Source organism: Corythoichthys intestinalis, chromosome 1, assembly GCF_030265065.1.
Source record: "Corythoichthys intestinalis isolate RoL2023-P3 chromosome 1, ASM3026506v1, whole genome shotgun sequence".
In the NCBI taxonomy this organism is placed as follows: Eukaryota; Metazoa; Chordata; class Actinopteri; order Syngnathiformes; family Syngnathidae; genus Corythoichthys; species Corythoichthys intestinalis.
Genome location: NC_080395.1, coordinates 45,845,931 through 45,868,365, shown reverse-complemented (window position 1 = coordinate 45,868,365; position 22,435 = coordinate 45,845,931). Strand labels below are relative to the sequence as shown.

At 38.3% G+C, this 22,435-nt stretch overlaps 1 protein-coding gene across 5 annotated transcripts in view; it reads right to left on the bottom strand.

Annotated features, from left to right (window-relative positions):
• mical2a (microtubule associated monooxygenase, calponin and LIM domain containing 2a) overlaps positions 1–22,435 on the bottom strand; it is a 64,934-nt gene that overhangs the window by 21,807 nt on the left and 20,692 nt on the right. For 4 of the 5 annotated variants that reach the window (XM_057855523.1, XM_057855599.1, XM_057855453.1 and 1 more), the window contains 14 exons: positions 21,996–22,112; positions 21,187–21,288; positions 14,663–14,818; positions 14,455–14,555; positions 13,661–13,918; positions 10,763–10,878; positions 6,728–6,854; positions 6,547–6,637; positions 6,045–6,192; positions 4,673–4,872; positions 4,175–4,278; positions 3,987–4,058; positions 1,388–1,519; positions 1,062–1,166 (listed from right to left, as the gene is read on the bottom strand). In XM_057855523.1, coding sequence (XP_057711506.1) covers positions 1,062–1,166; positions 1,388–1,519; positions 3,987–4,058; positions 4,175–4,278; positions 4,673–4,872; positions 6,045–6,192; positions 6,547–6,637; positions 6,728–6,854; positions 10,763–10,878; positions 13,661–13,918; positions 14,455–14,555; positions 14,663–14,818; positions 21,187–21,288; positions 21,996–22,112 — 1,829 coding nt within the window. The remainder of the gene's footprint in view (positions 1–1,061; positions 1,167–1,387; positions 1,520–3,986; positions 4,059–4,174; positions 4,279–4,672; positions 4,873–6,044; positions 6,193–6,546; positions 6,638–6,727; positions 6,855–10,762; positions 10,879–13,660; positions 13,919–14,454; positions 14,556–14,662; positions 14,819–21,186; positions 21,289–21,995; positions 22,113–22,435) is intronic. The other variant, XM_057855760.1, reaches the window with a different exon arrangement.

Sequence of the window (22,435 nt, the reverse complement as noted above, 5' to 3'; positions counted from 1 at the left end):
TTATCTACTGTATTTTTCGGAGTATAAGTCGTAGGTTTTTTTTTTTTTTCATAGTTTGGCTTGGGGTGCGACTTATACTCTGTAGCGACTTATATGTGAAATTATTAACACAAAATGATATTATTTCACATGTTATTTGGTTGTTTTGGAGTGACACTGATGGTTTGGTAAACTTGATACCATGTTCTTTATGTTATAGTTATCTGAAGAACTCTTAATAGCTATTTTACGTTTACATACCGGCCATGCAGCATGTAACATTATCATACTGTACACTTATTCAGCATGTCGTTCTCTATCAGTATTTTTATTTTAAATTGCCTTCCAAGATGACATATCTGTTCTATGTGTTGGATTTTATCGAGTAAATTTCCCCCCAAAATGTGACTTATACGCTGGTGTGACTTATATATGTTTTTTTTCTCTTCGTTGGGCATTTTATGGCTGGTGCGACTTATACTCAGGTGCGACTTATAGTCCGAAAAATACGATAATGTATTTTTATTAATGAATACATAGATTTATAGATTACTAGAATGCTAATAAAAAGAAAAGAAAATGCATCAAAACAGAAATATATTGTGGTTATTAGCTCCCAATAACACTCTTAAGTTATTTTCTTTTTTAATTTACCTGTATGTTTCAATGTCATTGACGGCACGAGATGTCCAATCCATTTTGACCGGGATGACTGAGAGTGATCATCTGCTATGAGCCCCCCCCCCAGTCAAAATGGATTGGATGTCTTTAGCCGTCAATGGCAGTCAATGAATTATACTGCAGAAGTGGTAGAACCCCCCAAAATTAATGAATTAAATTTTTTTTTAAAACTTCACATTATGATTGCAGGGCAAAAAAAAATCTGGCAGTGTTTCAATGACACACAAATGAATTTGATGAATGCTGATAAGATGAGGGCTAAAGAATGTAAAAACCTACCAGTATGTTCTTCTAAATGAGCTGAACAGCTCACAGTAGTTAAGCGTGCCAATTTTTGTAAATGTTCACGTGAACGTGAATAATATGTAGACTGTTTCTGTTTCCCAACTTCACAGCACTACCTGTGTCTCAGATGGAAGCTCGGGCGTGGTGGGAGGCGATATTTTAAAGCGCGCATACTCGGCAGAGTCGAGAGTTTGAAGAGAGGAGGAACTCTTGCAGTCTGACTGGGATTTGGCAGAAAGGTTGGAAGAGAGTTAATAAAAAGGCACAGGGCTGGGAGAGGCTGAAAAGATCAAATGCTGGGCTGAAGAGAGCAGAAAAGAAAAACGTTAGCAGCAGGAAAAGTAACGCATTTAGCAGAAAAACCCTCCTGAAGGTCCAAGTAACTGCAGTTGAAGATAGGAACTATGTAATTTATACTAAAAATGAAAGGCGCTGACTATACCTGTTTCCTTTGGGTGTAGGTTGACCTGCTTTCCATTTTGGCTTGTAACTGTGTCGCCAATGAGCGCACTTTGTTCTCTTTGGGTTGTCTTCCGTCCCATGACGAGGTCCCTTTAGTGGAAGAATTGGAGGCCTGAAAGGGAAATATACGTCAAAATTGTATATTTCACTGTTTTTTAACACTCTAAATTGGATTCAAAAGCATTAAAATAACAGTAAACAACAACAAAATTAACATTTTTGGCTGCTGTTGATGGCAATAGACGTCCAATCCATTTTCACTGGGGAGAGCTAGCAGCGATCATTGTCGTTTGGTTGTTTCTAATGTAGATTTTATTTCATTAACTACCACAGCACGTACTCTGAATTATTTACATAAACCTAGGTTCGCCTCGAGGGCTGAACGATTTTAGAAAAAAATTATCGATTTGACATTTTTCAGGCAAATACAGTGGTATCTCAACATACGATCGCTTCAACACACAATCTGTTCGACATCCGACGTAAAATTTGACTCGCCATTTGTTTCTACATCCGACGACATACTCAAAATACGACGATTTGTTACACCGATGCAGTTTCTTTCTTTTGCCGCAAGACGGACACGTGGCGGATTTTCTTGTGAGAGAAATAAACATGGGTTCCAATAAGGTTAGTGCAGGTAGTAAAAAAAGGAAAAAGGTGAGGCTTACAATTGAAATGAAGATGGAAATGATAGAAAATTTGAGCGTGGTGTGCACGTCCTTGAATTGTCTCGACAATACGGCCGTAGAATGTCTACGATCTTGACGGTCCTCCTCAGACCTTTGTTCGCCAGTCTTTATAAGTTGACAGTTATTATTGTGGTAACACCGCCAAAGAAATCACCAGCTGCGTCAGGTTTTCAATCATTTATGTCAGAACTTGTGCAACACCCCACGCCTACTGTCTGCCGTAGTTGAAACCAAGAAAGTAAAATCTCACCGAACCCTTCTCTCTGACACGTCAGCCACGCAATGTGTTCAGGTACAGAACGCAAAACACGTCCGCCACATTAGAAACCGATTCGTTACATTATTACAGGAATTATTATTATTACGGTTGTTCCGAGCATGTTTTTTTGCTCCCGATCGTTTTAGTTCGAGTATCTGCCGATCCCGATATTTCCCGATCCGATTGCTTTTTTTTGCTCCCGATTCAATTCCAATCATTCCCGATAATTTTTCCCGATCATATACATTTTGGCAATGCATTAAGAAAAAAATGAATAAAACTCGGACGAATATATACATTCAACATACAGTACATAAGTACTGTATTTGTTTATTATGACAATAAATCCTGAAGATGGCATTTACATTATTAACATTCTTTCTGTGAGAGGGATCCACGGATAGAAAGACTTGTGACTTTGTATATTGTGACTAAATATTGCCATCTAGTGTATTTGTTGAGCTTTCAGTAAATGATACTGAAGGCGATGCCCAATGCATGATGGGAAGTGGAACCATGACAAGTTAAACCACGACTGTGCGTAGTGCTACAATTCATATATCTTCTCTGCGATGGACTGTAATCCAAAGTGTTAAGAAAAAGATCAATTGTTACCTCGCTTCCCCACATTGCTTCTCATGATATTTCTAGTCGTAGGGAGAGGGATTGTAAGGCTTTAGTCAATTAAAATAAGGCTCCCAAGGCTGCCAAAATTCACTCTACTCATTTTATGCTGCCTTTTATCTCTCTATATTGGCAAAACGGCGCCATTACAGATGGAGCGCGACAATGCGTGAGTGGGTCGTGCAGCGCATGCATTAATTGCGTTAAATATTTTAATGTGATACATTTTTGAAAAAATTAATTACCGCCGTTATTGGGATAAATTTGATAACCCTACCTTAAGCCTAAACTAAAGACGCTGGATAAGTGTATCATATTATGCCTGTAACGTTAAATACAATTAGAAAACATTTTAATTGAAAAATATATATATATTAAAAAAAGGCATGGCCGATATTTTTTTGCCGATTCCGATACTTTGAAAATGACGTGATCGGACCCGATCGATCGGCATCTCTAATTATTATATTATTATTCCGATTTTTATTCATAATTTATTTGTTTAGCTATGTGTAATCGCCATTTGTAATGGTACCAGCAGTATTTATTAAGGATTTAGTGTAGGTTTTCAGGCTGTGGAACGAAATAATGGAATTATAATGTATTCTTATGGGAAAATCCTTCTCGACATATTACCATTTTGAGTTACAAACAAGGTCCTGGAATGAATTAACTTCGTATCTAGAGGTACCACTGTATCCCATAATATCCCTGCGGCTTATGGTCCACAACAGTTAATATCTGAATAAATACAGATTTCTTCTAAAATGGTGGGTAATGTATACAGTCAGGTGGGCCATGTAGTCCAAAAATTAGTACTATTTCTGAATGTGTTCAAGATTTTAATCCAATCAACACCACAGCAAAAAAAGATCCTGGGACAATCAAAACACAAGAAATAAATCGAGGCCTTGTGTATTTCAAAATGCCATGTCTAAATTCACAATTCTGAAGCAAAGTCAAATAATCTAGTTAGCAGTGATGAGTCAAATATTTCAACAAACCTCCTCCAGGTAGGTGCAAAATTTTCTCCTCCTCTTATAAGTGGGATCTGTACCATCTGTCTTTTTCTCATCCTACAAGTCCAGCAGAGAGGGATGAATAAAGTTTTTTTTTTTTTTTAAGTTTTAAAATGCACAAAAACTAGTTTACAATCAAAAAACCATAATGCTAAACACAATCGTAATTTTACCTTGGGAACTCGTTTCCGTGGCACAGCAAGATTAAGAAAGTTATTATTACTTCGGACTTCCTTAGATGGATAATCTTCACTGTTTTCATCCACTCTTCTGGAGCCTGTGGTGTAACATGTGACTGCATTAAAGTTCTCAGACTTTCCACATCACGCAGCCATAAATGTCAAATAATATCAGTGCATAATGCGCATAGCAGACTACAGTCATGGAAATAAGTAGACGGTGAATTGATGCTGGCATATCATCGTAATCTTAACGGATGGATGAAGTTAAATGAAGGGAGTGGCTCTTTTGAGTGTGTCAGTCCACAGCGCTGGTACAAATACACATTCCACACATTGCAGCATTCTGACTGGTAGGAATTCATAACACACACAGGAAATCAAGTCTAAAAGGAAAAGATTCTTTGTCTGGAGTTGCACTTCTTTTCTACAAAACCTGGTACTACATAGAAAGAAAAAAATAATAAACTGGGTATATTCTGAGTTTATTACCTGTATCAGGTAAAGGTGTGCCTCTGAAGAGTTCGTAGAATTTGGAAAGGAAGTTGATGACATTGGTCTTATCTAGCTCCGAGGACACCTTCAGCTCTTTTGTAGACACGAATGGTCTAATTCCAAATTCTCGCTCCGCAATGTCAAACGCCAGCTGGAGGTTGTCGGTCAGGTTTTCCTCATTTAACGACTCAAAGTCTCTGAGGGACAAAAAGTGATATGGGTGTGATGGGGGGCAGATAATCAAGTACATCATCCGCAAAGGGAACATCAATTGCTTTTAGCACCTCCTCTGACGGTAATTCGGGATTCATAGAACCGTAGTTATGTATGAAACTTTTGTTTTATAGTATTGTTCATTATAGTATATATTGTGTGTACCATAGAAATTGCTTAAAAAAACCTGCATAAAATCTATGGCTCAAGGTGGCCCAACCTCAAAACACACCTCTTAACCCCCCTTTTTCTGTTTTTTAAGTTTCTAACTTCTGCAATTATTCACTTCAGAGCACAGGTGTCCTTAGGGCCCGGGGCAGGATCCAGCTCGCCTCATATATATATATATAAATAAATTAATTGACTGAAGGATCCATTTGGGTGGGTGGGGGGAATCAATATTTAAAATGTAATAATTATGAAATTAATTCATTTTTGTTTAACAAAATAATTCTTTTTTTTTTATTTAACAAAAAGCCATGAGTAAAAAATGTATCTCATTCAAAATAAAACATTAAAATTAAGCAAATGATTACTTTTGAATACCGGTAGATGTTCGTGAAAGGATTTATTTAAAAATGTAAATAAAAATGAAAAAAAAAGAATATTTTTGATTATTTTTCAAAATTATTATTATTATAAAAAATAAATTAAAAAATACATTTTCCGCATTAAAAAAAAAGTAAATTAAATTAATATATATATTCGCAATTAAGAAGCTAAAACATAGCAATTTGAGGTCAATGGCATCGCTAAATGATTGATCGATTATCAAAAATAGTTGTCGATTCATTTGCTTGTCAATTAGCCCATAAAATGTGGCAGCCAAAGGGCGGACATGTGTTCCGCGTAAAGAAGAGTTTGACACCCGTGCTTTACAGAATTCCACTGCACTGACAGGCCTACATAGGAGGAGGGACTTGCAGGACCACATAAAATTGCAGGGGCAAGCGAGAAGGTACGAAGGCCATAATTTAAGCAGGGGAGGTTATGATTTTTCTGTAAATGGATTCATCGAGATGTGTAATAAAGGAGGTATAAAGAGAAAACCAAAGAACAGCATGTATTTAACACACACAGCAGGGTCGATCGTTAGTTTGTAAAATTGTAATTAGCAAAATAAGTCTTCATTGCTGCTTTCTGACAGTTTACGTACATCAGATGAGGTTTGAACCTGTGGATCAAGGCACACAAGGCCAGTCCGCTACTCCAAGAGGATGTCAGGTCCGTGATTTTTACATTCCTGTAAGCTTCTGTCTGTTTCTGGCACCACGTGAGAAGCCTGGCCGGTCGAATCTCAGATTCTATGGAGGAGACATCAAAAAGTTGGTTTACGCACCACAGGAAGTTGATGCAAAGGTCAAGAACGAGCCCTGGGCTCACATTTCGTCAAGATCTACACGGAACACTTTTGAATGGAACTTTTCTTCAGTTTAGATTGAAAACAGGAAGCTAAAGTAACTCTGAACTTGGCCAGTCAGACTTTTTTGCACGGTCACTCCCATTTTATAGCTTCCTCTTTGCAGTGAACCCACATGTAAAAACAAACCACAGAATATGACTTTCATTGTGAGTGCAAGCTACTTATAGCTTGAAAAAAAAAACACATTTCAAAGTAAAAAGTTATCTGACAGTGCTAAGCATTGTGAATTCTTTACCTCGCCTGCAAACATTAACAGGTCGACGGATGGAGGCAGCACGCTCCAGAGAGCACGAATTCAGCTCTCCATTCAAGTATAGGTGACGCACCTAAAAAAAGTTGGAAAAATAAGAGTGGGTGCAAAAACAACAAACAAACAACAACAACAACAAAAATAGAATCCCTCTATTATTTTATACCTGGTGAGGCCTGACACATGAAGAGATGAGGTTGGGGTATCTTGTCGCCGGGTCGATGGTGTACTGTTCCAAGTTTTTGGCAATGTTTTCGGGTGTTGTTTGCGGGAGCAACCTGTAAATGCTTTCCCTAAATATACACAAAACCGAAGAATAAAAATACAGTGGTGCCTTGGCATGGGAGTGAGCCCAGTTACTCCTTTACACAGGCATGAAAATGGGTCAGGGGTTAAAAAGGTGAGAAGGGTGTGGAGGAAATATGTTCCAGTACACTGTACACCCCAACAAAATACTGAGCTCTGTCGACCCACACTGTGTTTCAGCAGGGCCGTGCAGAGACCGGTGGAGGGGCGGGTGCTCGTAGATCAAAAGGGGCACATGAACAAGTATTTAATACACCTTAAAACAACATAACTTCAATTTTAACCAGCTTTAGATAATAATTGGCTGCGACTGTGACATACTTTAATTGGGAAGGGGCAACAGTGAATAGAAATCAAAACTGTCATCAACACTTTCTGGCTGTGACTCAGTCAGTCTGCCTCTTTTCTTCCTTCAACCTCTGCATCAAAACTTCCTTCCTCAACTTGTTCATCTGAGAACAAACCACATCAGATGGTCACTAAGCCACCAACAGGACAGTTTTCTCAAAAGTATTATTTCATTATGATCCATACTTAACAACTCTAGCACCTAATGATTAATAAAGCAATGACATAAAATCTTATAGAAAAATAACATTGTAATTGTGTTTATAATTGTATTTAATACCCGACTATCCTTGCAAACTTGTTCTTACCAGGTCTGCTATTCACCCAGCTGATGAGGTATCCACTGCCTTTAGCAGCCTCATCCAACTCCTTTTTTCATCCCTCAATCTCCTTTCCCTACGAGGCATGTCTATGTAATGAAATATAAATATTTAAAAAAAAAAAAAAAAAAAAACACTCCCCGGTGGCTTTTAGTTTTAAAGCTTTCTTAATTTCTCTCTCTCTCAATAACGATGGAGGTAGATTTGTGTTTTTATTATTCAATCAAAAAACAAAGTTACTTCTATCAAAAAACAAGTTGCTTCAATCAAAATACAGTATATACTTTTAATCCCAAAAAAAGTCACTTCACCGTTTACCAAAGCCTTAGAGGGTTTGAGTAGACTCACTTTGAAGCATTTAATAAAGCCAAGCATTTTCTTACTACTTTATTCTTGTTTGAAAATAATTCGGTGGGGCAGTAACATGTTTAAAACTTATCATAATTCTTACATTTTGAAGTGCTTGAAAACCATTTATAAATGATACTTTGGTGAAAGAAGTGAAAAAACGTCATATATATGTATCCTTTTTCCAATGTAAAATCTGAATAAATGCATTGAACGCGCACAAAAAATGGGGGGGGGGGCGGCTACTTCGCGGTTTTCACTTATTGCGGCGGGTTCTGGTCCTCATTAACCGCGAAAAACGAGGGATCCCTGTATTTCTGAAAAGCTTTAAGAAGCAGGACTCATTCCCACCACTCGTCGGGCCGGTGTTGTGCCGACACCGGTCAAATCTAAAGCCGAAAATAACGCGTCTCCGGCGGACGGCGGGAGCGATGTGAGGCGCCCCCTCCATCCGAGAGCATGCCGCTTAATTTGACTCAACAGTGTGTTTCTTCGTTTATATTACCGCTAAATACACAAGCTTGACACCAATTTAACGGGAGCTATTTTTTTTCATGGGAGATTTGGCTAGCTCTGGCAGTGTTCAACGCAAGCTGCAACGAATGGCAGTAACTTTTTTATATCGCAAAATGTGAAACCGATTGAAACCATTACTCACCAAATTCAATCTGCTGGCAAATACAAGCAAGTGTGTATGCTGCGCTCTGGTCTGCCCCGGTGTGGATAAGGCCTGCTTTTTGTTTTTGCATTTTTGCAATGCAACCAAAGGCTCTCCGAGCACTCCATGTACAGTAAGGAGTGCGCGCGTTTGGAATAATTGAATGCAGCTTGGGCCGATGATTGGTTCTCGTCAGCGAAGCATCTAGAAGGATTTGCTGACTGTGTTCTTAAGTGCTCAGTTTACGTACTAAATTAATCACATGATGATAATAATAATAATAATAATAATAATAATTAAATAAAACCTCCCGACACCCCCCCCCTCCTCTCCTCCCAAAAAGAATTTCTCCTCGGATCTACGCAATTCACGTAGGTCGCCCTTTTTGACTTCAAAACGGCGAATTTCGCCAAAAGGTGAGAGATTTTCATGCCTGTTTACAGGGCATCCATTTAACTCATTGGCTGCCATTGACATTGCTAGACAAACAATCCATTTTGATTGTCAAAATGCCCAATATTCAAATGAATATTGAAATAGTTATGAAACCGTATTCAATTTGGTTTTTGTTATTTTTCAGTTACAACCAGCGAAATAAAAGAACCACATGATTATAATACAGAAGTTTCACTTTTTAAATGTAATTACTACAAGCAACTTTTTCATGATACAGCGGTACCTCTACTTACGAAATTAATTGGTTCTGGAAGTAGTTTCTTAACTTGAAAATTCTGTTAGTAGAGACGCATTTTCCATGTAAATGTAAATGCCCTAATCCTCTCCAAGTAGAGCTGAACGACATTGGAAAAAACTGACATTGCGACTTTTTAGGGGGGGTTGCAATATTGCGAATTTTCACCAGATGACTTGAAAATACAGTATCTGCTTGGGAAGGCTTTGGTTGAATCACTATGACCACATTGTATTCATTAGAGATGGCCCGATCCGATCACAAGATCGGAAATCGGGCCGATCGCACCATTTATCAGAAGATCTAAATCGGGTGAAAAGGATCTGGTGTTTACTTTTAAAAAAATATTTATGTTTTTCTGCTTTATGCTCGTACAGCCTTTCACCCTCCCTCCAGCTAAGCAGTGCGACCAAACTGTTTTTCTCGGTCAACAATGGAATGGGCATTTGGTACTTAAAATTAACGATGATTGGCAGGTTTGCAACTTTGATCTGGCCAGAGACACCTCGGTAGCTGTACTATGAAAGGCACAAATGTTTTAATCATCATTAAGCTTGGTACACAGTTGGAAGTGTTATGTGGCAACTCATTCATTGTGAGAGGCTGTTCCCGGCAGCGTGAGAGTCAAAGCAAAAAAAAAAAAAAAAAAAACTTTTTTGTATCGGATTGGGACTCGGAACCAGCAGATTGTCAAAAACAGGTGACTCGGACTCGGGTGCAAAAAAAGCGATCGGGACATACTTAGTATTTATATAATACCGTTTAATCCAGGCTAAGGGGGTTTAATAGTGAATGATGATTTTGGTGATGATTAGTGAATTGCTGCTTTTACGGAGCAAAACATCAAACAATATATTGTGGAGGCTTAGTACCAAGCCCCCAAAATTCAGACATGAATTTTTTTATAATGCATTAAAAAATGCATCAAAACGTAAAAAATACATGTTGCAATTACATTATTGCAAAATAAACATGAAATTTGAGTTGAGCATAATGTAAATATCCAAAAATAGAGTAAAGAATAAAGGTTAATACACACATGTAAAGCTGTCGAAACACGAGGGACAAATAAAGAGGACGCTGGGATACACACAGACACGTACAGGAGAGGTCCCTCTTAGCCAATTAGATGCAGAGTAGCTATAAGTATGTTACGTTCCGTAAACTCTAGGAGCTGCAAGTACCAGCCATACTGTATTTTTGCCACAACGGCAACATTTTGCTGTTGAGGCGTATCTTAACCTGATAATTCTGTATGTAGAGACGTTCTTAAGAAGAGGTACCACTGTATTCATTTTTTTTTTTACTAGCATCTTAATGTCGACATCACATTTTAGGTCATAAAGGCCACATTTGTTGGTACACCAAATGTTAAAATTGTGATCTACATGACTCAAAATGTGATGTCCTCATATGTGGAAGCTACGTTAAGTGAACTTATGTTTAAATTACCGGTACCAAAAATAATAATCACTTTTCCTATAAAGGGTTAAGAATTTGTTTGGATAACAGTCGCGTTTGAGCGCATACCTCTCTGCCAACACTTCGAGAACCGCTCGACCCCGAGCCCAGCTCTTAACCATCCAGGCCGTGTCAAAAGCAGCCAGAAAACCTCTTGCACAGCCCGTTCCCATAGGCCAGAAAGGCTGCCGGCACAAAACAGAGGAAATGGATCAGGCAAAAGTATTAGGGTGCGACTGTGAATCAGGCTACACCAACCAATAGAAATGTTTGATGGCTCCATATTATTACATATACACAATAAAATTGAATGATACCCAGAGTTTGTTTTTACAGTAGCCTGTAGCACTGTAGCCTAAGATTTTATGCGCGTAGGTAGAAAATATATACAGTGGTATCTCTACATACGAAGTTAATTCATTCCAGCACCTTGTTTGTAAGTCGAGCAGGATTTTCCCATAAGAATTAATTATAATTCCATTAATTCGTTCCTCAGCCCGAAAACCTACATTAAATCCTTAATAAATACTGCTAGTGCTATTGCAAATAGCAATTACACAGAGCAAAACAAATAAATTATGAATAAACATTGGAATAATAATATAATAAAAGTAATAATAATAATATATATATATAATAATTAGGGCTGTCATACGATTAAAAATTTTAATCGAGTTAATCACAGCTTAAAAATTAATCGTAATTAATCGCAATTCAAACCATCTCTAAAATATGCCATATTTTTCTGTAAATTATTGTTGGAATGGAAAGATAAGACACAAGACGGATATATACATACAACATACTGTACACAAGTACTGTATTTGTTTATTATAACAATAAATCCCCGAATGGCATTATTAACATTTTTTCCGTTGAAGTGATCCACGGATAGAAAGACTTGTAGTTCTTAAAAGATAAATGTTATAGTTACAAGTTATAGCAATTTTATATTAAAACCCCTCTTCATGCTTTCGTTTTAATAAAATTTGTAAAATTTTCAATCAAAAGTAGAGTTAATATAATAATAATAAGAATAAAAATAACAATAATAAGAACAGAGTGACCAAAGTCCAAAGTTTTATGTGTATTTTGCATAGCTATTTCGATTGGGAATGCCAGTTCGTTTTGCATTGTTGTTTAACTGTGTAAGAATAGGGCCTCATTACTACAGTCTGAAGTGCTTTTCTTTTTGTGAACATTATTTTTTTTGAGAGATAGGAATATTATTTTTGTTGTGCTTTCACTAAATGATACTTATGTTTGTTGTGAAGGAGTTGCCGAAGCTTATGCCAATAAACGGCGCGGTCCAAAGAACGCCTGTGTCCACTCGCCTTTGTAACGTATATATCTCTGAACATATCTTACCCAAAATACACATAATTGCCGCTAAAAGAAAGAAAATTTACAGAAATATGTCCAATCCTACAGCATAAACGTCTCACAACTACTAATTCTCCCTCTTTTAGAATCAATAACATTAGTATGGAACGGCACTGCCCCCAAGTGGCCGGTGGCATTCTCTTCACTCTTAATGTCCATAAACGGCATCATTGTAATCTGTTTGAGGCAATGCGTGAGCGGGTCATTCAGTGCATGCGTTAATTGCGTCAAATATTTTAACGTGATTAATTTTAAAAAATTAACGCCCGTTAACGCGATAATTTTGACAGCCCTAAAAATAATGTAACAAATCGGGTTCCAATGTGGCGGATGTGTTTTGCGTGGTGTACCTGAACACACTGCGTGGCTGACAAAGTGACCAAGAGACTTAACTTTCACTTTGTTCAGCTGCGGCAGACAGTAGGCATGTTGTGTTGCAAAAGTTCTGAAATAAATGATTGAAAAACCTGACGAAGCTGGCGATTTTTTTGACGATGTTACAATAATAATGACCGTCACTTTAACTTATAAAGACTGGCGAACGGAGGTCTGAGGAGAACCGTCGAGATTGTAGACATTCTACGGCCGTATTGCCAAGCCAGTTCACGGATGAGCCCACCAAGCTCATATTTTCCTATCATTTCCATCTTCATTTCAATGGTAAGCCACATTTTTTCCTTTTTTCAACACCGCCATTCTTGGAACCCTTGTTGATTTCTCTCACAAGAAAATCCGCAGTGGTAAAACAAACAAACTGCCGCGCTGTCATAAATCATCGTATTTCAAGCATGTTGTCGGATGTAGAAACAAATGGCGAGTCAAATTTTACATGGGATGTCGAAAACATTGTGTGTCGAAGGGATCGTATGTCTAGGTACCACAGTATATGTAAATCGACTGATGAAATAAGTATTCACATTTCTGCTCATTTTCACTATATTTTCACTCTACTACAGATAAAAACAAAAGTACATACTTTAAAAGCTCATTCCTATGTGCAGCAGAAATTTGTCCGCAACAAAAAAAAATCCAAGATGTTTTTTAAAATATATGAATCAGCAAAAATACTTGTCGCTCCGGCACAGGTAGGTGAAAAATTGACTTGCCATTTATTACATTTTGAAGACGTGATACTAGTTTCTTATTCAAAATGTTTTTGTGTTTATTTGATTTAATGTTATCTGTATTGCCTTCACAATCTCAACATTTTTAAAAGTGATGAAAATTAAGATATTTTTATATGTCAGTAAGAAACATGATTTGTGTTTGCGGTACACACAAAATCACATGGTGGGCGGGGTATGGCCAAAGAGCCTTGAGTTTTACACCTTGTTCACTAGGAGATTTTGTATGACAATTTGGACAATTTTCTTATTGCTAGTGTTGCATGAGTTTGGGGCTTAATTCATTGGCTGCCACTGATGACAATGGACGTCCAGCTATTTCAACTGGAAAGGGTCTCCAGGTATAAACGGATTGAAAGTCTATTGCCGTCAATGGTAGCTAGTGCATTTAGAAAATGACTTCAATAATTTTGAGATGACATTAGAACAGAATTAAGGAACATCAATCACATCCCCTCACCTCCAGCAGGCTGTCGCCCACGAGCGCCACCAGCAACTGGTGTCCAAACCTCTCCCTGACTAGAGCAGCGTTCTCAGAGGCGTGCATGCTGGTGAAGTCGAACATGGCCACGTCCGGCTGGCCGCAGTGGTTCATGGCAAAATCCAGCGTGGGAAGCTGGTAGTTTGTGCCAAAGTCTGCAGCCTCCCGGGCGTAGCACAGGAGAGCTTCCTGGTTGACGTTATCGCTGCTCAGCAGCCTCTGTGTCTCTGCGTAATCCTTTCCAAACACATGGTTTTAAATCACCATTACATTTCATTCCACCTCTGCAGAAATATACCTATGAATTAACTTTCATACTGTGTATGGGCCACATTAACTAGTAAGGCCTTTAAGGTTGCCTCAGTTTTACTGAGCAATATTTAATAACAATACTACGGTGCTTATTTTTTTGTTGAAATAAAATTGTATGATTTAAAAAGTGGACCAATAACAAAAAAGGTGACATTAGTAACATTAAATATTTGTATCTAACCTAATTTGTAACTTTAAATTCAATCAATTACCCTGTTCGTTACTCAGATGATCATTCCCTATTGAAGCGAATAATCTTTTCTGTCTACCCAAAAGCACCAATGAAATGTAGTCTCATAAAGGGACATAGTACTCTACAGTATGGTACTTTATAAAAACATAGTTAATTCAATAGAAAGTAAAGAATAAAATAAAAAATAAATCTAAGGTTCAAATTAAGATGATAAAGTTTCATTTTAAATTTTACATGCTATCATTTTTCAAGAATAATGTGAGCTCACACTTATGACGACGCCTTTATCCAGCAGGCTCTGTTTCTTTGCCGTCATAACAAAGTAGTGTGTGTTATCTTTGTAGTACACAATGTTTTCCAGGTCGATGCCTGCCACAAAAAAAAAAAAAACAGGCATGTCCGACACATGTGAACATATATATTTTTTTAAGTAGTAAAAGAATCTATAAAATGTCATTGAAGACATCAGATCCCACCTGTTTCTTCTTTGAGGTCAAGGAAAAACTTCTGGTTGAAAATAAAAGCCACACCACTGATCTCCTCCACCTTGGCCTCTGCCGTTGTGTTCCTATTGATGAAGTTGGCAGTGATGGCGATTGCCAGTTTGCCTCGGAAATCTTTTCTCTTGAAACCTGCAATGCAAAAACAGAATGGCAACGAGGGAAGAGACATAATAATCAGTTCTTATTGTTTTTGCCTCCGTAAGCAGTGTAAGCCGTATGTGATTAGCCTTTAAGACTACTTTTCCTTTTGGTTTAAGCACTCAAGCCCTCAGGTCCTCTTTGGGCAGGTGTGCATGTTTGTATCTGTGGACGGGTGGAGCAGCCACAGATGCGGGAAATAACCATCAGCCATCCTTAAAAGCCAGTGGACGCTGCCACCTCGTCGCCCGATCAGCTTGTCTGTGTACTACATCAGTTGTATCTCGCATTCCTTCATGCTAGCTCGCCTCAGGTCCTGTTTTATGCGTGCTCCTTGTCGGATTCCACGTCTGCCTGCTTCCGAGCTTCCACGTCTCATGTGACCCCGAGCAGAGCGATCCACACCCGCCACTTTCTTCTCTCTTGTGCTCGCTAATAAAAAATTAATCGCCACAACTAGTTTGTGTACTCTGGGATCCCCTCCTGCTCACGCATCCCTAGCAAGAACAGTACATTATTTTCAAATAATTAAACCCAACAGGACTTCAGGACGAGATGTAAACAAGTGAGAGTGTGTTTGAGAGGATGTTCGCCATCCTATGCTAATGCTATGAGTTACATTTAGAGTGTAAGGTTCACTCAGTAAACACCTTCTTAAATCTTGCCGAATAATTTTCTCCGTCTTGTTTTGAGTGTCAAAGACTAGTTAACAGATAAAGGCCAGTCAGATTATTCTTCTACTACTTTATATATATATATATATATATACATATATATAAAATCTTGACTTTTGTTTTGTTATCCATGCTTTTATTTTGGCACAGGAAGCATAGAGCAGATACTGTAGTACTTCCCCACGCGAGTAAGAGCGCATGTACACATGGAGAAAAACGTATTTGCACACATGAACAACAGCGCACTTGCTCTCACGAAGAAGTCATGCAGCCAAGTGAGAGAGAGAAAAAGATTACAGCTGCAATCCTGTGCGGACATTTTTTGCTTGTGAAGCATCCACAGAGACAACACCTGTATACAGTGGGGCAAATAAGTATTTAGTCAACCTCTAATTGTGAAAGTTCTCCCACTTGAAAATAATTAGAGAGTAACTGTCAACATGGGTAAACTTCAACCATGATAGACAGAATGTGGAAAAAAAACAGAAAATCACATTGTTTGATTTTTAAAGAATTTATTTGCAAATCATGGTGGAACAAAAGTATTTGGTCAATACCAAAAGTTCATCTCAATACTTTGTTATTTATCCTTTGTTGGTAATAACGGAGGCCAAACGTTTTCTGTAACTCTTCAAAAGCTTTTCACACACTGTTGCAGGTATTTTGCCCATTACTCCATGCAGATCTCCTCTAGAGCAGTGATGTTTTGGGGCTGTCGTTGGGCAACACGGACTTTCAACTCCCTCCACAGATTTTCTATGGGGTTGAGATCTGGAGACTGGCTAGGCCACTCCAGGACCTTGAAATGCTTCTTACGAAGCCACTCCTTTGTTTTCCTGGCTGTGTGTTTGGGATCATTGTCATGCTAAAATACCCAGCCACGTCTCATCTTCAATGCCCTTGCTGATGGAAGGAGATTTTCACTCAAAATCTCTCGATACATGGCCCCATTCATTCTTTCCTTTACACAGATCAGTCGTCGTGGTCCCTTTGCAGAAAAACAGCCCCAACGCATGATGTTTCCACCCCCATGCTTCACAGTGGGTATGGTGTTCTTCGGATGCAATTCAGTATTCTTTCTCCTCCAAACACGAGAACCTGTGTTTCTACCAAAAAGTTCTATTTTGGTTTCATCTGACCATAACACATTCTCCCAGTCCTCTTCTGGATCATCCAAATGCTCTCTAGCGAACCGCAGACGGGCCTGGATGTGTAATGGCTTCAATAGGGGGACACGTCTGGCAGTGCAGGATTTGAGTCCCTGGCGGCGCATTGTGTTACTGATAGTAGCCTTTGTTACTGTGGTCCCAGCTCTCTGTATGTCATTCACTTGGTCCCCCGTGTGGTTCTGGGATTTTTGCTCAACGTTGTTGTGATCATTTTGACGCCACGGGGTGAAATCTTGCATGGAGCCCCAGATCGAGGGAGATTATCAGTGGTCTTGTATGTCTTCCATTTTCTAATGATTGCTCCCACAGTTGATTTCTTTACACCAAGCATTTTACCTATTGAAGGTTCAGTCTTCCCAGCCTGGTGCAGGTCTACAATTTTGTCTCTGGTGCCCTTCGACAGCTCTTTGGTCTTGGCCATAATGGAGTTTGGCGTGTGACTGACTGAAATTGTGGACAGGTGTCTTTTATACCGATAATGAGTTAAAACAGGTGCCATTAATACAGGTATCGAGTTGAGCCTCGTTAGACCTTGTTAGAAGAAGTTAGACCTCTTTGACAGCCAAAAATTTTGCTTGTTTGTAGGTGACCAAATACTTATTTTCCACTCTAATTTGGAAATAAATCCTTTAAAAATCAAACAATGTGATTTTCTGTTTTTTTTTCCACATTCTGTCTCTCGTGGTTGAGGTTTACCCATGTTGACAATTACAGGCCTCTCTAAACTTTCCAAGTAGGAGAACTTGCACAATTGGTGGTTGACTAAATACTTATTTGCCCCACTGTATAACAACTTTTTTCCTGTTTATTGTGCGCTTTCAAATGTGGTGGAACACTTGGGGCGATTTTATGTGATTGTTTTTGATGATGTGCGGACGCTAACTGATACATGCTAATTGTTTGTTATTGCTGTATCAGCAGCTACTTGTAAACGCAAATTTGAATTGCTGTTATTGAGATGAGACAGATTTAACTTCATTTTGTTTTCGTTTCATTCTGCAAGGGTTGATGTCAGGAGCTGCTGAATAAAGTCAGCAAATCCCACGGACGTCTGACATCGTCATTTCAGAATTTAGCCCGATGTCTTGCTAGGACTTAGCGCCAACGTCTTGGCGAGGACAGTACAAACGTCGACGACGAAAAATACATGTTTTTGGATAGTTACTTTGAGATTTAGATGGTCTTTAGGGGTCTTTAAACGGTTAATTCTACTTACGTCGCCAGTGTTGGAACAGAACTTGTTCGTAACCCGGGGACTACCAGTAATGTTTTGAACAATATCTATTCTTTAATTAAAAACATTTCGACCAATCAAAGCTTCTTTTTTTTAATTAAATCTGCTAATTTATTGCTTAAAATAAGTCTGTTAAGCTTATTTTCATCTAGCTATTTTCTTATTTCAAGAAACTTAAGATGATTAAAATTTACTTGGAGCACTGGCAGATAATTTCACTTATTTCTAGTAGATTTACATTGAAAATAAGGGAATTTAATGGGGCGTGTTTTTGCAGTTGTAGAAACAATGCCAAGGCAAAGGGCATTAATTGGAAAATATTGAAATGTAACAAGTTTTTAAAAATGATGTATATTCATGTGTATTTTTTGGCCTTTCAGTTTTCCGGCTAAGTGTTTCCATGTAGTTCCTGCGTTACGACGTGCTCGACCTATGCGATTTTGACTTCACGACGCTGAAGTCTTGGCCGCCATTTTGTCCCCAGTCTTTTTTTTTTTTTATACAAACTGTACCTAATTGTACCTCACAGTATATTATTATTTACTTTACTCAATTAACGAATGATGAATGTTGTTCTGTCCTCACTAAATGTGAAGGGTTAGGACCTGAGGGCTTGAGTGCTCAAACCAAAAGGAAAAGTAGTCTTAAGGGCTAATCACATTCGGCTTACACAGCTTACAGGGGCAAAAACAATTAGAACTGACAATTATAGTAGTAAAACATAAGTCTTAAAACTTATAGAGATGTTTGGTCAAAAAACCTACAAACTTTTAACTTTCAAAGTAACAACAACATGACCAACTATTGACTGACTCAGTGCCATTGACGGCAATAGACATCAAAGAAGGAGGACAGGAAAGACTACCCACCTCCATATTACAGGACATCAACTCATCCACTGCATCAATATATAATTCCTTCACCTTCAAGTTGCAGATATCGATCAACTAATTGCAAGGGAGTATGGCTAGAAAAAAGCCTGATAGTTATACGGTAGCTCCCCTAAACAGTAGACCCTGATGATTTACTCATAGGTTTACCATCATTGTTGTCGGCCATGTCAGTGTTTTACGTATGATATGTGTAATTTAATGTAATGTACTCCATATAATGCTCTGTACAGCTACAGTGAGTGAAGATTTTTTGTAAGGGGATTAAGAAATCTAAATATTACATATTAAGACGAGGACACCTATGGCTTATAGTCAGGTGTGTAGTGTATATGGATTTTTTTTTTTTAATTCGAGCAGTGCAGCGTATGGTCAGGTCTACTCTACATCGCAGAAATTACAGCAATCAAGATTAATGATTTGTAAGGTGGCTATTTTTTTCCCATTGAGTCCCATTCCTAGTAAATTCTCCTCCGACTAATCCTGTTAACCAAATGATCAGGAAAGTGATCAAAAATCAAGGCAACTGTATTTGCAAAGTTGAATTGTACAGTTTTTTTAATTTATTCTATTTTGTTTATTTTCAAAAAGTCAACTATGCTCCTTGAGGGACGTACTTTAATAAAAAACGGGATACAGAAGTCATTAACTTTGCAATCTAGACACCCACCAAATCACATTTCAAAGGCTTTTGCGCATACCACTGTTTTAGTCATGCACATGAAGGGGTCACTTTAAATAATCATTTCTCAAAGTCAAAAATGAAATGAAATTAACACCCACTCTTCACTGGGAACAAAGCACTGTACAAAATCCAGATCTGGTTGTATTTCGGGCTACTTTGCCAAATTTAGCTCACTAAAAAAAACCAGAACTTCTGCAGACTGACTCATTTCCTTTGGGATGCTTCATAACCAAAGAATGAGGCAAAAGTCTTGTTTTTGACCTTTTTAGGAATAAGCCTCAGATGCATATTGCTTGTTGGCTTGACCACAGCAAGCAGGCAGTTCAAAACACAGTCCAAAAAGAGTGATGCAAAGTCATGGAGAGGCTCTAGCGCACATCAGCTGCTCCACTCGAGCCTGCCTCATGCTATTTTTGTATAATGATACTTTGTGCTTTGACAACATGACCACACTCTCACACTGGTACATTTGAGTGTTTTCAATTGGTGGCTCCGTTGGGAGAAAATTTCAAAGAAAGTTATCTGCCGATTGGAAATAGTTCGATTGAATATGTAAATGAGAACGTAGGTAATAGGCGTTGACGAAGAAGCTTGTAGGTGTTCTAGAATATATTTTAGTTTAGTGAGTTGTATTAGTGAGTTAGTTTAGGTTAATCATTATCTATCATCGCCAATGAGTTAAGGCTTAAAGGGAACCTCGGACTTAAAGACTTGTAGGCTCTAATAAGCCACAATTGTTCTCTTTTACTAAAGGGTTTTTAGAAACACATAAAATGTGAAAATCTATAATATTTACTTCATGTTTTGACCTACGGAGGGGGCCATGTTTTATGCGCACAATGGACGCTTGGGGTGATGACAAAGTTGGCCTGGACTTGCTAGCTACAAGCGAAGCTAGTATGACAACTGCCATGATTTTGTCACATTCTGCTGCTAATTAGATTGCTTTGTTACAGAACTGTGGGATGAGCTCCCGATGTCGTACCTGCATATAATTCCAGCTCATCAGCAGTGTCTTTAAACAAATCCTAAGCAGGTTGCCGAGATATTGACTTGCTGCCATTTGACAGTTTGTATTTTCGATCCCTTCGTTGCCTGCCTTGTTTTTTACGCGGCGAGATGTAAAAACACATGCGCACATCGGTTAAAAGTGGTGAGTACTTACTATTTGTTTTGTAATACATAAAAGTAATCATTAATAATAAATACAAACATTTAATTATAATTGCTACCAGGTGTCTAAAAATGTGAATATCACATTTTGGGTCATGCAGTCCACATTTTTCTATCAGATGTTAAAATTGTAGCCCAGATGACACAAAAAATGTTGTGTCCACCAATGTGGACGCCAGGTCTTTATGAGGTTAAATTATTTATTTTTTAATTATCAAAAAAAAACAACAACAACAACAACAAAACTATATAACTATATAACTCTGAGAACTTCTGTGACGTTAAAAAAATAATCTCGTAGTTATCAAGCAATTGAAAGAAGCTATCAGAAGACTGAAAATTTTATTCATTAGTAATCTAGTTTCATCTCTTGGAAAAACATTTTTGGTTAAACGAAGAATTCCAAACATGTGATTCCAGTGCTGGTGGGAGAAGAAAATCTGAGTCTAGGATGTTCTTTTTGTTTTGGCCGCATGTGGTAACTTTATAAGAGGCATTGTCCCCGCGTGACAATGTTCTTTGGCATCTTCTCACCTTCCAGCGTGTTCCTGCGCCCATCAGCCCCCACCACCACGTCAAACTCAAAGTCAGCCAGGGGGTGATCAGCAGGTCGGATTGCAGCTCTCCACCCCGGCCCTGAAAGAGAGAGACGACCACAGAAAGATCAGGGAAGGAGGAGGGAAAAGACATTATATAAATATTCTCTTTGTGCACTATTCCTTTGGCGAAGACAGAAATGGCCACATAGCGTGAGAAGCATCAGCTAAGGGGCTTTAGGGACCCCGCGTTTGAAATAAAACTTAAATTGAATATGACTTTTGGATGCCATTGACACATTCTACTCATGCGTCTTCCCTAAATGATCTCGAACAAAAAGAAAAAAATAATCTTGTCTAGCATTTATTAGCAGATATTAAAAAGTACTTTGGAGTGGTTGCAGGAAACCGCTCACCGCACAAAAAAACAACCTGGCATTTTGTTGCGCAATATAATATTCGGGCATGACCGCGGCAGAGGGGGAAGAAGTTCTTCTAAATTTAGGCGAGGCTCTCGTTGTTCTTATCAGTGTATTGATATTACAGCTGGAAGCAAGCCTGAAAGCCAAACTCGGGTGGGGGCCAGTCAAGTTGTTCCTCCTGTTACCATAACACAATGAAGCTGTGTGCGTCTTTTTTTTTTTTTTTTTAATCACATAGAAAGCATTCATTAATATCGAAGTAAAAGCCTTTGTATTTCATACTTTGATATTTTGTTATGAGGATATTTTTCGATACTGCACCACATGCAAAGAAACAGCCTGTGAAGCCCTAAGGTATATAAGATGTGAAATTGTCCATTCGTACCTTCATTTTCTTGGCTTGCTTGAGGTTCTACCAGTTTGACAAACTCAACATTAATGTGAAACTCCACTGCAACTATGAGGGCCACCTTTAACAGCATTAACTGCAGCTGCCTGATACCTGTAAAAACACAGAAAATAAAAATAAATGTGACAGTAGAGTAAATCTCATGTGTTGGTTTCTTTTTACTTTTAATTTTTTTACTCTGAAAGAGTAAAATGAAAGAGAAAGAAAACTGTATTCTTAGGACTATAAGGCTAGGTTCATACTCGAGTCAGGCATTAACTTGAAGGCCTGAACAGGACAAGTCGCATAAAAGTGGACCATTTCAAATCCCATCTGGGTCTCTTTCGTACGTGGTTAAAATCCGATCTGGGCCACATTTTTCCAGAATGTGGCTGCGGTCTGAACTGTCAAGTCCCCCAAACCGCAATTCATGCAGC